At 37.8% G+C, this 18,264-nt stretch overlaps 1 protein-coding gene across 3 annotated transcripts in view; it reads right to left on the reverse strand.

Annotated features, from left to right (window-relative positions):
• LOC124615979 overlaps positions 1-18,047 on the reverse strand; it is a 121,201-nt gene extending 103,154 nt beyond the window's left edge. The window contains exons 1-3 of one of the 3 annotated variants that reach the window (XM_047144182.1): positions 17,859-18,047; positions 15,803-15,999; positions 8,264-8,357 (exon numbers count right to left, since the gene is read on the reverse strand). In XM_047144182.1, coding sequence (XP_047000138.1) covers positions 8,264-8,357; positions 15,803-15,999; positions 17,859-17,868 — 301 coding nt within the window. In that variant the 5' untranslated portion in view covers positions 17,869-18,047. The remainder of the gene's footprint in view (positions 1-8,263; positions 8,358-15,802; positions 16,000-17,858) is intronic. The other 2 variants (XM_047144183.1, XM_047144184.1) reach the window with 2 other exon arrangements.
• Between the last annotated feature and the right edge of the window lie 217 nt (positions 18,048-18,264).

Raw genomic sequence — 18,264 nt, forward strand, 5'->3', positions numbered from 1 at the left:
CCCAAATAATCTTGCCAGTTGGATTTCCGTAGTAGATTTTTAGTGATGACTTCAAACGCAGTGTGTGTTGTCATTTTCAGTCTGTATACTGGTTTGATGCAGCTCTCCATGCTTTTCTATCCTGTGAAATGCAGAGTAGCAGCACTTATAAAATAAGAATGAAAATAACTTAGAAATTAAATGCTGAAATTTAAAACAAAATTTTATTAGGTTTGTAATATATCTTACATGAAATGTTTAAAATATCAGTCATGATTCTGAATCACTATCACTCGATTCTTTGTTGCCCATTTCTTCATACAGAGCATCGTCCTCCATACCATCAAGTGCACTGGATATCGAACATTTTTTTAAATGCTTGTTGCACAATCTGATTTGGAACACACTTCCATGCATCATAAATCCACTGGCACACTTGCGACAAACCTGCGCATTTTATGCATCTTGTTGGTGTCAGTTGTCCGTTGCTTTTCGAAAGCCAGTCTGGGTACATGTGTTTAAGCTTGTCCTTAAATGGTTTATTCAAACAGACGTCATATGGTTGCAGAATTGATGACATCCCGCCTGGAATTACTGCCAAGTCCATTTTGCTTTCCTCTAATTTTCGTTTTACTGCAGGTGTTGTATGGCCTGCATACGCATCTAATACCAACAGACTGCGTAAACCAAGCATTGCGCCAGGACGACGATTCCACACATGCCTAATCCATTCAACACCATGTCCTCCGAAAACCACCAACTTTCGTTTGGAAACACTTCCGATTTCGGTAAAGTCTTTCGTAGAAAACAAGGAAGGGGGTAATTTATGTCCATCTGCTGTGCAAGCAAGCATGACAGACATCCGCTGTTTTTCACCCCCTGATGATTTGGCGTCAACCGTATAGTTTGACAGCATGTCAAAATATATGGGAGTTTGGTCAACATTTCCTATCTGACCAAGAAGGTATTGCTTTTCTGTGCACTGCCTAATTATGAAGCGCTGAAATTCCACAAGTTTTTCTTCATAATTTTTCGGCAGCTTCTGTGCAACTGAAGTTCGCCCCCAAAGTGAAAAACCCCAGCGCTTCATAAACAGATCAATCCAGCTGAGACCAGCCTTAAAATTTTCAATTTTTTTACTCTCTAGCAATTTAATGTGCCTTAATTTTTAAAATTTTGGCGTTCACAGGCAGGAATTTCTGATGCTGTTCCTTAACAAATTCATTTAAAATCACTTCTAGTGCATGATATCGGCCACACTTTGGCCCACTAAATGCTTTCCTGCTACTTGAACATTCAAATAATTTTCTCTCTGCAGTCACCATTACCTGACGTTGCCCTCATCAATCCCGTATCGCAGACCTGCAGCGCGATTAGAACTTTGTTCCGCAAAAGAAATAACTCCCCTCTTGAATTTGGCACTAGAGTGCTTCATTATGTTTCACTAACACCAACAAGCACTTCATAAAATTCCACTAAGCAATAAGTGTGCTAAGTGAAATCTTAATGAGCCCCAGCGTATCAACTCGTGCAACCATCCTAAAGCCTTGTGCATTATTGGTATTACGAATATTTGAAAGGCTGTTACATTCAAAGATAAACAATACAGAATTTCTATTTACTTCGTTGGATAATGTATGAAAATGCAGTGGTCGAAACTCGGGTGGAGAAAAAGCCCGTCTTCTACCTTTTTTTTATATTTATTTACTGATGCAGAGCTTTTGGCGCCAGTATTTATCTTTGTGCCTGCAAAGCATGCCTGTGTAGCGCTACATGTATTCGACAGCAGAAGTTAGTTGTAACGGCACCTACCAACATTTTTCAGAACTTCCGCTTACTTTGCACTCGATTCTAAGCCACAGGCAGTTTTTTGGATTAAAAAAAAAAAAAAACAGAAAAAAGTGCGGCTTAGATTCGAGTAAATATGGTACATCCTCCTACAAACCTTGCCACAATGATCACCATTCCAGAAATCCAACAGGATCTCCAGTCACTCCTCAAATCCCAGAACCTCTCCCCAGAGTCCTCCTCTCTGCTCACCCCTACCACTCCCTGCACTCCTACCTTCTACATGCATCCTGAAGTCCATAAACCCCACTGCCAACATCCCTAGATGTTGATGTCCACAACAAAGATGGCTACATCAGTACCTCTGTCCATATCAGAGCTACTAACCACTAGCAATACCTCCACTTAGACAGCTGCCACCCATCCCATACCAAGAAGTTCCTTCTATACAGGCGAGCCACCTTTTGTCATTGGATCTGCAGTAACGAGCAGTGCCTCTCGAAATATGCCGAGAGAGTCTCATTGAAGCCTTCACAGACCGTAATTATCCTCCCAAACTTGTCCAAAGTAAATCTCCCGTGCCCTATCTTTCCAGTTTACCACCACCTCCCAAAGTCTCAACGTCCAGCCACAGAGGAGCATTCCTTTCGCAACTCAGTACCACCCAGGACTGGTGCAACTGAATTATATTCTATGCCAAAGTTTCAACTACCTTTCGTTGTGCCCTGAAATGAGAAATGTCCTGCCCACTATCCCTCCCACAGTGGTATTCTGCTGTCCACCGAACCTACACGACCCCTGCTCCCAACCTCTTACCTCATGGCTCATATTGTTGTAATAGACCTAGATGCAAGACCTGTCCCATACATCCCACCACCACCACCACCTACTCCAGTCCGGTCACAAACATCACCTATCCCATCAAAAGCAGGGCTACCTGTAAAATCAATCGTGTGATCTACAAACTAAGCTGCAACCCCAGTGCTGCATTCTATGTGGGGATGACAACCAACAAGCTGTCTGTCCACTTGAATGGCCACGACAAACTGTGGCCAAGAAAGAAGTGGGCCACCTTGTTGCTGAGCACACTGCCCAACACGACATCCTTCATTGCAATGACTGCTTCACAGCCTGTGCCTTATGGATTCTGCCCACCAACATCAGCTTTTCTGAATTGCGCAGGTGGGGATTTTCTCTGCAATACATCCTACATTCCTGTCCCTTCTGGCCTCAACCTCTGTTAGTCATTGTCCTCACCCATCCAACACCTTTCCTGTTCCCATTCGAACACTACACTGCCCTCATTGCACCACCACACCCAGCCTTTTGTTTCTCCCATTTTCCACCCCCCCCCCCACCCCCCCCCCCCCCCGCTCCCCTGCCTTTTGTCTAACCTCCCAACTGCACACAGGTGCCCCATCCTCTCTCCACCTCATTCCTGCAAACTCTCCAGCAGCACTTCACTATCCCCCCCTCCCCGTACCCTACTATCCCCTGCCCCAGTCTCCTCCTTACCCCCACCCAGTCGCCACTCCCATCATGCACTTGTGCTGCTGCTCGCAGTGTGGCTTCAGTTGCCAGAGAATGCAGTGGTGTGTGTGTGTGTGTGTGTGTGTGTGTGTGTGTGTTTGACGAAGGCCTTGCTGACCAAAGACTTATTTGTGACAGTCCTTTTGTTGTGCTTTTCTGTGGCTCAGCATCTCTGCTATATGGTGAGTAGCAACTTTCTTTTTCATACTATTGTTACATCCCATCGTGAATTGTCCATCGTTTGATTAAAACAGAAGTAATTTCTGGCATTCCTCAAGGTAGTGTTATAGGCCCTCTTCTGTTCCTCATCTATGTAGACATTTTATGAGACAATCTGAGCAGCTGTCTTAGGTTGTCTGCAGATGATGCTGTCTATTATCGTCTAGTAAACTCGTCAACAGATCAAAATCGTTCGCAAAATGATTTAGATAAGACATCTGTATGGTGCAAAAATTGGCAATTGACCCTAAATAATAAAAAGTGTAAGGTCACCCACACAAGTACTACCAGGAATCCATTAAACTTACAAATCAAATCTCAAGGTCATAAATTCAAGTAAATACCTAGAAATTACAACTCCGAACAATTTGAATTGGAAAGAATATATGGAAATGTTGGGAAGGTAAACCAATGACTGCCTTATTGGCAGAACACTTAAAAGATGTAACAGGTCTTCTAAAGAGTCTGCCTACACTAAGCATGTCCGTCCTCTCTTGGAGTACTGCTGCATGGTGTGGGATCCCTACCAGATCGGATTAACAGAGTACATCAAGAAAGTTCAAAGAAGGGCAGAACATTCTACTTCAACATGGATACTCTGCATCGTTCCAATCTCTTATAGCATGCTGAAAGAACAAACACCTATAGCTTTCCATACGAGCTCGGATTTCCCTTTTTTATCATAGTGATCATTTCTCCCTGTGTAAATCAGAGTCATCAAAATATTTTCGCGTTAGGAGGAAAAAGTTGGCGAATGGAATTTCGTGAGAAGATTCCACCGCAACGAAAAACGCCCCTGCATCATATCAGTGACACACTCTCCCATATTTTGTGATAATACAAAACGTGCTGCCCTTCTTTGAGCTTTACTTTTCTGATGTACTTTGTCAATCCTATCTGGTAACGATCCCATACTTCACAGCAGTATTCTAAAAGAGGACGGACAAGTGTAGTGTATGCAGTCTCCTTAGTAGATCTGTTACATTTTCTAAGTGTCCTGCCAATAAAATGTAGTTTTCGGTTAGTCCACCCAGCAACATTTTCTGTGTGTTCCTTCCAATTTAAGTTGTTCATAATTGCAATTCCTAGGTATTTACTTGAATTTATGGCCTTTAGATTTGCCTGATTTATCATGCAACTAAAGCTTAACGAATTCCCTTTAGCACTCATGTGGATGACTTCACACTTTCCATTATTTGGGGTCAACTGCCAATTTTCACACCATACAGATATCTTTTCTAAATCTGTTTTGCAGTTTGCTTTGATCTTCAGATGACTATTAATAGATAAACGACAGCACCATCTGCAAACAATTTAAGACGGATGCTCAGATTGTCTCCCAAATTGTTTACATAGATAAGGAACAGCAAAGGGCCTATAATACTGCTTGGGGAGTGCCAGAAATCACATCTGTTTTACTAGATGACTTTCCATCAATTACTAAGAATTGTGACCTCCCTGGCAGGAAATCACAAATCCAGTCACATAACAGACGATATTCCACAAGTGCGCAATTTCACTACTAGCTGCTTGTATGGTACAGTGTTAAAAGCTTTCCGGAAATCCAGGAAAACGAAATCAGTATGAGATCCCTTGTCAATAACACTCAACACTTTATGAGAGTAAAGAGCTAGTTGTGTTTCACAAGAACGATGTTTTCTAAATCTATGTTGACTGTTTGTCAACAGCCCGTTTTAATCAACGTAATTCATAATGTTTCAACACAATATATGTTCCAAAATACGGCTGCATATCGATGTTAATAATAAGGGCCTGTAATTTAGTGGATTACTCCTACTACCTTTCTTGAATATTGGTGTGACTTGTGCAACTTTCCAGTCTTTGGGTACAGATCTTTTGTCGAGCGACCAGTTGTATCTGATCGTTAAGTATGGAGTTATTGCATCAGCATACACTGGAAGGGACCTGATAGCTATACAGTCTGGATCAGAGGACTTGCTTTTATTAAGCGATTAAATTGCTTCACTACTTCGAGGATATTTACTTCTACGTTACGCACGTTGGCAGCTATTCTTTCTGTCTTCTTTCGTGAAGGCATTTCGGAAGGCTGTGTTTAGTAATTCTGCTTTGGCAACACTGTTTTCGATAGTATCTCCATTGCTATCATGCAAAGAAGGCATTGATTGTGTCTTGCTGCTAACATACTTCACAGAAGCCCAGAATCTCTCTGGATTTTCTGCCAGGTTTCAAGACAAAGTTTCTTTGCAGAAGCTATTATTAAGATCTCGTATCTAAGTCTGCACTAAATTTCGAGCTTCTGTAGAAGAACGCCAGTCTTGGGGGTTATGCGTCTGTTTAAATTTGGCATGTTTGTTTCGTTGTTTCTGCAACAGTGTTCTGATCCGTTTTGTGTACCAAGGAGGATCAGCTCCGCCGTTTGTTAATTTATTTTGTATAAATCTCTCAGTTGCTGCTGAACTATTTCTTTGAATTCAAGCCACATCTGGTCTACACTTACATTAATTTGGAAAGAGCCGAGGTTGTCTCTCAGTAAGGCGTCAAGTGAATTTTTATCTGCTTTTTGAATGGGTATATTTTTCGTTTATTTTTGGAGGATTTAGGGATTACAATATTCAATCTCACTACAACAATCCCATGTTCACTAATCCCTGTATCCATTTTGACACTCATTATTAAGTCAGGATTATTTGTTGGTAAGAGCTCAAGTGTGTTTTCACAGCCATTTACTATTCGAGTGGGCTCATGAAGTACTGCTCAAAATAATCTTCAGAGAATGTGTTTAGCACAATTTCAGATGATGTTTAATGTATTCCTCCGGAATTAAACATGTATTTTCACCAACATATCGAGGGTAAATTAAAGTCACTACCAACTATAATTGTATGATTTGGGTACATGTTTGAAATCAAACTCAAGTTTTCTTTGAACCTTTCAGCAATTGTATCATCTGAATTGGGAGGTCAGTAAAAGGATCCAATTATTATTTTATCCCAGTTGCCAACAGTGACCTCTGCCCATACTAACTCACAGAACTATCGATTTCAATTTCACAACAAGATAGACTACTTCTAACAGCAACAAACATGCCACCACCAATAGTGTTTAGCCTATCCTTTCAGAACACAGTTACATTCTTCGCAAAAATTTTGGCTGAGCTTATCTCCGGCTTTAGCCAGCTTGCAGTGCCAGTATTATCGAGAAACTCAATACATGACTTGGGGTGGAAACCATTAACACAAAGACGTTTTTCGTTGCAGCAGGGTCTTTTCAGGATATTTGAATCATCACCTTTCTTCTCTGAAAGTGAAAAATATTTAGTTGACTTCAACCTATAGAGGGACACACAATCATCATAATAAAATTAGGGAAATCAGAGCTCGCAAGGAAAGGTGTGTTCGTCTTTCCCACATGCTGTTCTAGAGTGGAATAATAAAGAATTAGTGTGATTTACAGAGTTGTCACAAAGTTGTAGATTAAGTGATGTAGCGAAAAGTCATTGTTAATACCGTATGCAGATTAACTGTTAATGTTTTGTTTATATTTTGTTAATGTATACCTTGGCTTGTTTCACAACCATCAAGATCTTGTTTCACAACCATCAAGATTTTCTTTTTCGATGGGATCCACAGAACGCCATGTATGAGCCAATAACCAAGATTTTTATTAATTTCTTCAATCATAATTTGGGAATCTGTCTTGTTGGAGCTGGACACAAATAAATTATTGTAGTGACAATCAAATATAGAATTAAAGTTCGCTTTAGAAATAAAGTTCTATGCTTCACAAGATACAAGTCATTACAAAGTTATTAATGTGTGTGTGTGTGTGTGTGTGTGTGTGTGTGTGTGTGTGTGTGTGTGTGTGTGTGTGTGTGGGGGGGGGGGGGGGGGGGGGATGGCTTATGGGTAGTCAATGGTGAGGTTACAGTGACCTTAGAAATGTGGTTAAAATGGCATGAAACAAGAAAGAGAAAGTCTTACACGAATACATGCACTCTCTGCCAACCTCACTCGTGGACATCTGGACAATCACACTAGCCACACCCTTTAACACAGTGTAAAAATGAGCAGATGTTCTGAAGCTGTCCATTAAAGAAGTTATAAAAGAAGCTAAAATACTTCCACAGGGAAATGTGAATGGTTCCTCACACAAAAAGAAGTGAGCCAGCCACACAGATGACAAACAAAAAACTTTTTCTTAAAAAAGTCAACAAGCCTGACACCACGAAACTGTCGAAGTCATACCACAATTCACTTGAATGTCAGGTAAAATACTGTACAAGGCAAATCTATTTGCAAATGGGATGCTGCTCTCTGTTTTGGATAAGTTTACTCAAATTTGGTGCACCGTGATACTTATGTCACAGGCACAACACATTAGTGTTTCCTCTTGCCGGAAATAAAGTTAACTGTTTGCTCCCTTATTATTAAAGCAAAGGCAGAACAAATATCTTATGAAATTATTTCCACAAATAGCCATTCTGTGTGAAAGATACGGATTTATTGGAACAGTTAATTGCAGTTGCAAATATTTACTAATTTCTCTGAAATCTGGGAAATAAAACATAAAAAAATTAGAAGCTACTGGAAATGAAGATGCATTATTAAAAATCACAAGAATGGAGTAGTTCCAGAACAACCTAAGAACACGCAAACTACTGCAAATCTTATATCCATACACCAAGAATGTCATAGTGAAGTGAGTTACTTTAAACATGAGATTTTAAATGACATTACAACAGAGCACTAGTCATAAGTCAGACTACCTTCAATATCTTGTCTGGTCCCAGCAGTTGGACTGATTTGGTCCTCACTCTCAGATGGTGGAGCAAAGCACGCAGCAGATGTTGAACTTTTCACCTGTTAAAATGTTTTTATTATCATGACAGCTACTTCATAACAAATTATGTAACAATCTCATCTGTCTAAAGGAGAATATTAACATGCAAACTAATAATAAATCAAGATAAAGTGATCCAAAAGGAGTGGGATAAAAATTTTAGCATGCAAATTGTGTGTGTGTGTGTGTGTGTGTGTGTGTGTGTGTGTGTGTGTGTGTGTGTGTGTGTGTGTGAGAGAGAGAGAGAGAGAGAGAGAGAGAGAGAGAGAGAGATGACACAAATGTTCACTTTAAAAGCCAGGTAATAAAGGACAAGAAAAATGAACCACTCTCAGGCAGGGCAATGGATGTAAGTGGAGTAATATTAACTTAATTTTCTGATATTACTGTGTATTTCATGTTACAACACCTAAATAGCACCTGCTCTACGGCTGTCATGAGCTGGCGTGTCAAGAGTAAATATAATTTTTTGGCTTTGAAAGGTGCCACCAAACTGCTCACACTGCAGATTTAAGTGTACTGTCGCTTGGGTATGATTTTTGATGAAGCTAGTTATAATTGGCATTAAAAGTTTTCTGCACTGAATTCTTTTACAGGTAATATGCTCTATTACCTTGTGCTGCTAAACTGTGTCAGCTTTGTGGTGTGCTGCTTGCAGTTATTCACATTTTGGTTTGCTACTTCTCTGAAACAGAAGGCTCTGTCTTCCAGCCTTCCTTTATTTTGTATATCAGCACATACACTCTTCCTCAATGTATTATCATTTTTCAGTCAGCATTTCACGAATAAGTCAGGTAAAGTTCTACGAAAAAGTCACAGGTTTTGCTTTTAAGCACGCTGGATTCTTATAAGGGTTCCAGTCAAATGTGAGAGAATGAATGCATAGTTCTTTGCTCGTAGCCACTGTATGTGATTGGTATCGCATGTTTCACAGAAACGACTGAGTAAGTTCCAAATATGTACGCATTTTCTAATGTAATGAGAACACGTGATGATGTTAATGGTAGCCAGTCCATCAGCTAGGGGTGATAAGTTTGGCGATCCATTAAAGCTTTTTGGGAGAAGCAAGCTATGAACCAGCATAGGGTTTGACCTTCTCCTTTCCAGAACACTGAAGTTGACGTGGCATTGAACTTCGCTTGCACTCATTGTAGTCATCCACACCACACAGATATAGTACAAAATACTCTTCCATCATGAACAAAAGATGACTGTACAAAGAAAGGAAACCTTTCCCATTAAGAGAATGAATAACTCCATAGGGCTCTTCCAGCCAACAATTTCAGATGTTCATAGTTTTCAGTTTCTTAAGATGGAGGAGGTGAGGATTCACAGCATTGTTATGGAAGATTTTCAATTTACAACTTATAAAACTGCTGATATAAATCTGGCATCAATGAATACACAGTAGTTTCACTGGAGTTTTGCAACACAAAGCAACAGTGGTGTGATGTGTATCATGACAGTTTACGTACTCAAAGAAGACATTTCAAACTCATATTTCTAGAAGATGAAGAAAAATATAAAGTGTCTGTGCTGTATCCATATGACCAGAGGAAATATGAATTCACTAGAACACACACAGAGGCAAAATTGCAGTCAAAACAGTTTGGCAATCAAGAAAATATATAAACAAAAAAGGAAAATAATTTTAGCAGCAAATGAGGTATTTTTTCCCTCCTCTTGGATTAACAATCTAGTATAATTTCTCTTGCAACAGGCACTGTACCTGCTTGTACACACTGAGTACTACACTTCAAAATAGTCCACTGTTTCCCAATTGCACCGATGACTTATTTCTCTATATCTGAACCTCAAAACATGCCTAGGTTGTAAGAAATTTTCATTGTTTTCTAGTTTATGTAATTGGCTACAGCATCAACAAAACGCTGGTACATTCATTGATTCAAGTCAATTTCAATGCAGCTCCAGAGCCCTGTATTAAGGGTCATTCCATATAAAATCACCCAATAAAAAATAAATTTTACACCCACCTCAGATTTTCATGAAATTTGGCTCAAATGGTTAATACCATCCTGACAACACCTGCAATTTTTGTTGCTGTATCTCTTATAGTTTTTTTATAAACTTTTAAAGTTTTTATGTTTAGCATTTTCCGAACCTTCGGAAATGGTAAATTTAATTTGTATTCAAAATTTTAAAATTGCTTATCTTAAAAACTCTTTTAGATAACACCATGAATTTTTGCAGCAAATTTATTTATTATACATATTTGAAGATAAAAATAATACTATTAAAATATATTAATATTTTCTATGAAAAAGAAATATATATCTATTTTTCTTCTTCTTCTTTTTTTTTAACGGATGTTTTGTTTTATAAGAATTGCAATATCTAGAGTCTCAGAACTGATAGAATGCTCAAATTTGTTTTAATTTACTCTTAAACATATAGGCTACTTGATAAAACAAAAATAATGATGGCTTTTTAACATGTTTATTAATTATAGTAGATTACATTAGAATTATGTACAAAGATAGTGTACTTACGACACGTATGTATAACCCAACTGATTGCTTGAAACATTGAATTTTTTGAGTAATTTTGTCTTTTTAATAAACATTAATGCTGATCCAAACTGTTTTTCCACTTCATCCAAGAGCTTTCAGTTCTTTTGATACAGTCTTTTTTGAAGTAATACATTCTTCCAGTGCCGCTTGATTGAGGTGCGTCTACTGCACAGACTGTGCTCCAAAGGCACTATGCAAGAATCTTCTCTTTCAGGCCAATAAAATGATGCAGCTGGTCCTGAAGGATGTAGAAATAGAATTTTTGCATCTTCTTCATCATCATCATCGAATATTGCTTCTACCAGTCCAAAGTACCAGTTACCATCATAATTTGCAGCCACATAGCTATTTATGGATGGTTCAACACGAACCCAATCAGAAGAAGAATGGAAAGAAAAGACTAAGGAGGGTTTTACACTATCTGTAGTCCTTCTAATTTCAAGGTTGTTTGTTGGAAGTGGTTTGAAGTTATGAAAACTTTTTGTTCCAGGAATGGTTCGGGTTGCTGAAAAACGTTTTTCTAGTTTTAACCGTAGCAAATCAGCTTCTTTTTTGTCAATAAAGTGAAAATGAATGTTTTCAATATTTTTTTTCACAAAACTTGTACACATCGATTGCTGTCATTATTTGTTCTTCGTCTAAAAGCTGTAGATTGGCTTTCCTTAAAATTCTTTTAATAGTTCCTCCTAGGCCATCACAAATTGACTTCCCATGACTTGTTGCAAACAAAGAGTGTTGGGCCTTCAAATTAAAGTCTCTCGAGTGTTCAGTCAAGTTTTTAAAACTTGTTTCTATTTTTGTACTGCCCAGTACAACCATCTGTAAAGTAGTGAACTGAGTCAAAGTCAGTATGATGTAATGACAGCCACTTTGTAATTTCTTTTTGTACAAAGTTAACAAAACCAATGTCATGTTCTTGGTCATCACTAATAAAACAGTGGTTGGAAACAAAAACCCTGTTTTCCTCATTTCTTAGAAAAACTCCAACTGAGTGTAGAGTGCAACCACCCCTATTCCAGTGGTAACTTTGGATACTAATACTCATTTTGTATAACGAAGGATTAATTTTCACTGAAATCCATCACAATAATTGCTGTTTTGGGTGGTGGGTCTTTTTTCAATCTTTTAAAGGCTGCTGATTGGGATTTTGCTATAAACGAGTGCGGGGTGAGCTTTTCAAATGACCTAACCAATAAAGAAATGTAGTCTTCAACACTGATAGACTGTTTGATCATTTCTGCCCTGTCTGTGTTAACCCACTGACTGATTACAATTTCTTCTTCTAAATCATAATCTTCACTTAGTTTTTCAGTTAAGTACTCAGTTAGTGCAGTATTTGCAGGACAGCTGTCGCAATGATGTAGCAAGCAGTTTTGGTTTTCCGTGTTGCACACAAGCATCTTAATTAGGTCTTTATAAGATTCTTAAATTTTCAAAGCATCCAGTAATAGTTTAACATTTTGGTGGATACTGCATACACATACAGTGTCTGTGCCTGCAGCACCAGCAAGGATACACCATTTAGGTCTCAAGAAACAAAATTTTGAAAATCCTACTTCTACCTCAGGATTCTCCCATTTGAAAGAATAATAGAGTTCTCTCAAGTTACACAAAATGAGTCTTTTTTGCATGTACACATTTTTTTGAACACTTACTTTGCCTTTTGTTCCAGGTAGCACTCTGGAACTTTCATCCTTTTCATAAAAATCTGTTACAAGTCTTACTGTATTTTCAGAAAGAGTTTTACCTTTTTTTGGACCAGGAGTTTCCAAAATACCCTTTTCAGATTTTAGCTTTCTAGCTTGTCGCACCATGTACTCACTCACATTAAATTCTTTCATCACTTTATTTCGACTCCAAGAATCTGGAGCCAAGATCAGAATCTGGATTTTTCTAGACCTCCCAACAGATGAAATCTTCTCTTTCATAAGAGAAATCATTACATCAAAAGCCTTTGCTTTCTCAACCACACTTGTATCTTCTTCGTCATCATCAGAACTTGGTGCATTATATTTTAATGCTTTTGAAACAGTCTTTTTTGCAGTCTTTTCAATACTGCTAACCTTCCTTTTAAAATAAGACCCTTTACTTTGTTCTGACAAGCCATGAAGCTTTATCGGTGTTAAACCTAAATTATCAAGAGCAATGTTTGTTTGTACAAGGGATTCATTTCTGGATGCCAATGATTCTAATTCAACCATGACTTCATCATCTGTTTCACTTTCATTGACTTCAACTCTTAATTTTTCCTCACAAAAGTTACGGCATGTTGAGCAAAGCTTTTGTCCAGGTTTTATGCTAATATTTTTTGTCAGTAATTGTTTAGAAAGATCCAAGCCTACACTTCAACGATTTTTTGATGGGCTTTTTGTGTTTTTTTTAGTGGGTGTACACATGTTGTTTGATACTTTTCAAAAACATTTAAAAAGTAGTAGCTGTGGTGTGAACATAAATTCACACAGATTAATTCCAGATCATAAGTGGATCAAATCTTTTTCTTCCCCACTCAATTCAGATATCGGTTGCAACTTTTTTTGAAGGTGTGTAGGTTGTTTGGAATTAGTCAGATTTTTTTAAATAACCCTATGCTACAGGTTTGAATATCTGACATACTGATTTCACTTTTGGTCTGATTACTGTTCTGGTTACTTTTATAGGATATTGGAAAAGAATCTCTGTAAACTAAGTAACAGTACTTACTGAAAGTTCGAATAAACTTAATAAAATACTATCCAAGCACTATTTAACACTGCAATAATTTTTTACTTCAAAACACAGGAGTAACAAAACAAAATACAAGCGAACATTGTTACTCCAAGAAGACAAAAACTTATTGTGTGTGTCTAAGTCACTTGGTACTTTTAATTTTTAAAATATAATTAATATTATTTTAAAAATTAGATAACTATTAAACAGGTTAAAAAGCCAACATAATTTTTCTTTTATCTAATAGCCTATACAATTAAGAGTATTTTAAAACAAATTTGAGCTTTCTACCAGGTCTGAGACTCTAGATATTGCAGTTTTTGTAAAACTAAACATCCGTTAGCTAAAAAAAAACCACCCCCTTGTAAATTTTTTTTCATTTGGAAGATTTAATACATCTTTATGGTACTTTTTTTAACATTGAGGCACAATACACAAACTTATTCCAAAATTTCATACTGATATCTTGAGTGTTCTTTAATATACAAATTTTTTTTAGTTGTGAGGACACGTTTAAGTTACGATTTCCGATTGCTGAAACAACGCCAAATCTAAAAACATTAAAAATTTATTTAAAAAAAGCTATAAGAGAGAGAGCAAAAAATTTTTACAAGTGCTTTCAGAATGATAAAAGAAGTGATTGTACCAAGTTTCATCAAAATCTGACATGGTTGGTGTCAAGTCCTGGGTGACTTGACATGGAATGACCCTTAAGTCTGTATCTTACATGAACATCAACAGAATTTTCATGCACAATACTCATAGTAGCTGTGAAGTACACAGAATAAAATTATGGTGCGCGCACATCACTGTGTTGTGCTGCAAACGAACTTTGAGCAAAACGAGAATGAAGGCCTTTACAGGGTCAAAAGCACAGATCTTACTGGGGTTTATTACTTTTCTCCTTAATTGGAACAGTGGGGGCGGGGGGGGGGGGGGGGGGGGGGGGAGCAGCATAAAGATTGTCACAGTTATTTGTTAACTCAACCTACGGTATGGACACAATTACCAGTCGATTCTTTGCCCATAAATACATATACAAAAGAAATTGTGCAACGCATAGTGATAGATACTTTACATCATTGCTAGTCATTCACTTCCCTGTTCTCATGAACAGAGCAGGAGAAACCGAGTGTATGTATGTCCAGTTATTTGTCCTACTTTCTCATCTTGTTCTTGCGGTCCTACAATTATTTTGATGGATATAAGCCACCTCTGATGCAAGAAATATTTTCTGCAGCAAGAGGACGTCTTTATAGGTTCAGTTTTCCCAAGGTTTATGATAAGGGTTTGGGTTTTTTGGGGGGAAGAGACCAAACAACATGGTCATCGGTCTCATCAGATTAGGGAAGGACGAGGAAGGAAGTAGGCTGTGCCCTTTCAAAGGAACAATCCCGGCATTTGCCTGGAGCGATTTAGGGAAATCACGGAAAACTTAAATCAGGATGGTCAGATGCGGGATTGAACAATCATCATCCCGAATGTGAGTCCAGTGTGTTAACCACTGCGCCACCTCGCTCGGTAGGGGGACTACTGCTCCAATAGCATTTATTTAATCCTACCCGGATCTCTATGTACTAAGGTAGTAATAAATAGTGCATGGGCAGTTTTCATCATTTTATAAACAAAGAGTTCTTTCCTCCTCCGAGGCTAATGCCTGACTTGGCGGTTGAGGGTTGGGGGGGGGGGGGGGGGGGGGGGAAGAGAGAGAGAGAGAGAGAGAGAGATGGGAGGAGAAAGCTATGCAAACAAGTCACCTCCTTTACATAGAGTTACAGCAGCCTTTACTCATATACTTTTGTGTTTCATTAAGGACAGTAATTACATATAACAGAACTGTCCGCACCTTATCACATACCAGTATATCAAATTAACAAGCCAAAATATGTTCCCTGCTGCTAACAAATAAATAAATGGAACTTAAATAGTTCTGAATATTAATATTAACTGTAATTTTTAAAATCTAGGCAGAGTAACTAACTGCTGGTAAAAGAGACACACACATTTAGACAGAAAAATTTAAATTGTGAAAGATATATCACATGTAAGTCAAATTCAAAAGTTTACTTACAAAGTACCACTTTCTTGTTTACTAAATTACTGATGTAAAACTGATTTCCAACATCTTATTCAACATACTTATTATCTTAAAAATGAGAAGGAGCTACATGATTCAACCAAGATATGAACTCTTGTTTCTAAAAGTGAATCCATCTACAAATGCTTACCCTATCACTAACTAGCCGAGCATGTTTCAGAATCATAAGAATATGACCAAGAACTGAGATATTCATTTCTCCTAAGACCTCTCTGTTGAGGTACGGTAAGTGACTTCTTTCTATTTTATTCATAAAAAATATATTGCCGTAACTTCCAGCCACATCAGGTCCAAGACCTGCTTCTTTGAAGAAATCTGTCCACGCCTCTGAAAGCATAATATTTCAATCAATAAATTTCACAGAATATGAATTTGGAGTGAGTTATTCTCTTTTTTTTTTTTAACAGATTGTATGTACAATGGGCCTAGTTTTAGGTAGAGGCAGCAGGGCTTCGGTAAAATAAGTTAATTTCACAGTTTGGTAAATTCATTTTTCGTAATGATATTACCATAAATTAACTTCCCTTCATATTTTCTTAGTTCTATACACAAACTTCTTAACCAGATGTCTCTCTCAGATATGCCGAATGCATACAAAAAACATGGGAGTTCAAAAGGAAGGCAGCAATAACTTCATTTAGAAATAACATGTGTCACACTGATGTAAAGTTGAACTTTGCCTACGCAACCTGTTGAAAACAATTATTGCAAAGTTTCTTTGTTTTTCTTCTTTAATCATCAATCCACAACGTTTACTTAAAAGATAATTATACTGAATGCCAAAAATTCATAACAATGCAACTGACATTGAAACACACAAAACAGAGCAGTCATACCATTTGTCAACCTGCAACTTTTCAGCATGGTATAGACCTCTGACTATGCTACAGATTAGTCTCCATCATTACAACCATCAATGATAAGAATACCAATGTCACTGGTCAAAGCAGAATGGCCATATTGCTATCTTCAATGTACCAGAAAAATTGTGAAGACCATCATGAGCACAAAAACAGACTGACTTGTGCAGAACTGCCATATAGTGTGTGCCAGTGGACCCCAACTCAACCCCCACTCCCAATTGCCCGTGGTGCAGCTTGAGACCCAGGTTACAGCAGAAGGTGATAATCTGGTTGTGAATTGGCGAAGCCAATAAACTGGAACGTGACATATAAGATGTGATAAAGGATTAGCTTCTAGGATATCATGATGTCACCGTCTGAGCCATACTTAACGTCCTTTTCACTATAAAAATTGGATCTGTGGTGTAATTTCTGGACACCTACATTAGATAATTGAAGGACGCGGAAGTGTATATTTGATACATTTTACGAACATGTCTATTAACTATAGAGACTACAAAAAGCGATATACTACGTAATTCTTACCCCACTGCCTTCCAAACTACACAAATATAAGTCAATCTTCGTATCAAGACAGAACAAATTTATAGAGCAAAGATGATATATTACACGGGAAACACAGATTTCCATTCAAATAAGAATTAAAGCGCGAAACACACTTGGGCAACAGCTAAAATGTCAGCACTGCTCTATATTACAAGTACACACACTGCACTCCAACTCACACGATCAAATAATCAAATTACACAATTAAATTAATTAATAAGATACAAAGCACACGGTTCAAAATGCGTAGCATACAGTAACAATCTAACGTACCGCGTCAATAACAAAGAAAATCTCTCAACACACCTGACGGCTTCATATACGCTTAATGGAAAGGTCGGTACCGCCATAGGTATAGGTGAGCCGTCAATTGTGTTGTTTCTTGACGCAGAATATACTTTACTTCCACTTTATGGTATACGTGTCAAAATGGGAGAATAAAATTACTGTTTCGTCCTATTAAACACGCTGGTTATACTACAGAGCGACATGCACAATGGGAAAGAACTGAGATTGCTCTACATGGAGTATTTATACATATCCATTCCCATTCTATTAACAACGTTCATTTTTAATCTCACCAAGCAAACGCACTATCATCAGCGAGAAAACAATTACATTAGTAACGTAAACAATTTTTCCTCTTTGATTTTTGTTATAAACAAAAATAAACAAGAATGTTCGCTAATTTATCGCTGACATGACTAAAAGACGAATCACCCACTGCAGAAAACTATTTCTCCACGGGTTGAAATATTTCATCTGACAAATACTTACGGGCATTCATAGCTCCACAAAAGTATTCTTCACAGGGTACGCAATCTCGATTTCATAAACAATCTCAATCCAAATAGCAGTAATTCTACACAAATGTTAAGATATACCACGGTTCTTCGCACACTGCACTTCGGAACAGCAGCAGCAAAACAATCGACAATCGCACCTCGCAATCGGCGAGCAGACTTAACATAAAAGCGTCGAGACTGCCATGATATAGACTACGGATTCAACGTCTTTGCTGGGGCTACCTGTTTCAGACACAATACGTAAAAAAATCATTAAACTAATTGTATGTATCATGTGATTTCACCTCAAGCTACTTTTAAGGAATATTAAGTAGAAACCTGCGATGTTGTTTGAAAACTACCGGTTCTCTAATAATCACCACAGAAATTTGAGTAAT

This window comes from Schistocerca americana, chromosome 5 (genome assembly GCF_021461395.2).
Source record: "Schistocerca americana isolate TAMUIC-IGC-003095 chromosome 5, iqSchAmer2.1, whole genome shotgun sequence".
Taxonomy (NCBI): domain Eukaryota; kingdom Metazoa; phylum Arthropoda; class Insecta; order Orthoptera; family Acrididae; genus Schistocerca; species Schistocerca americana.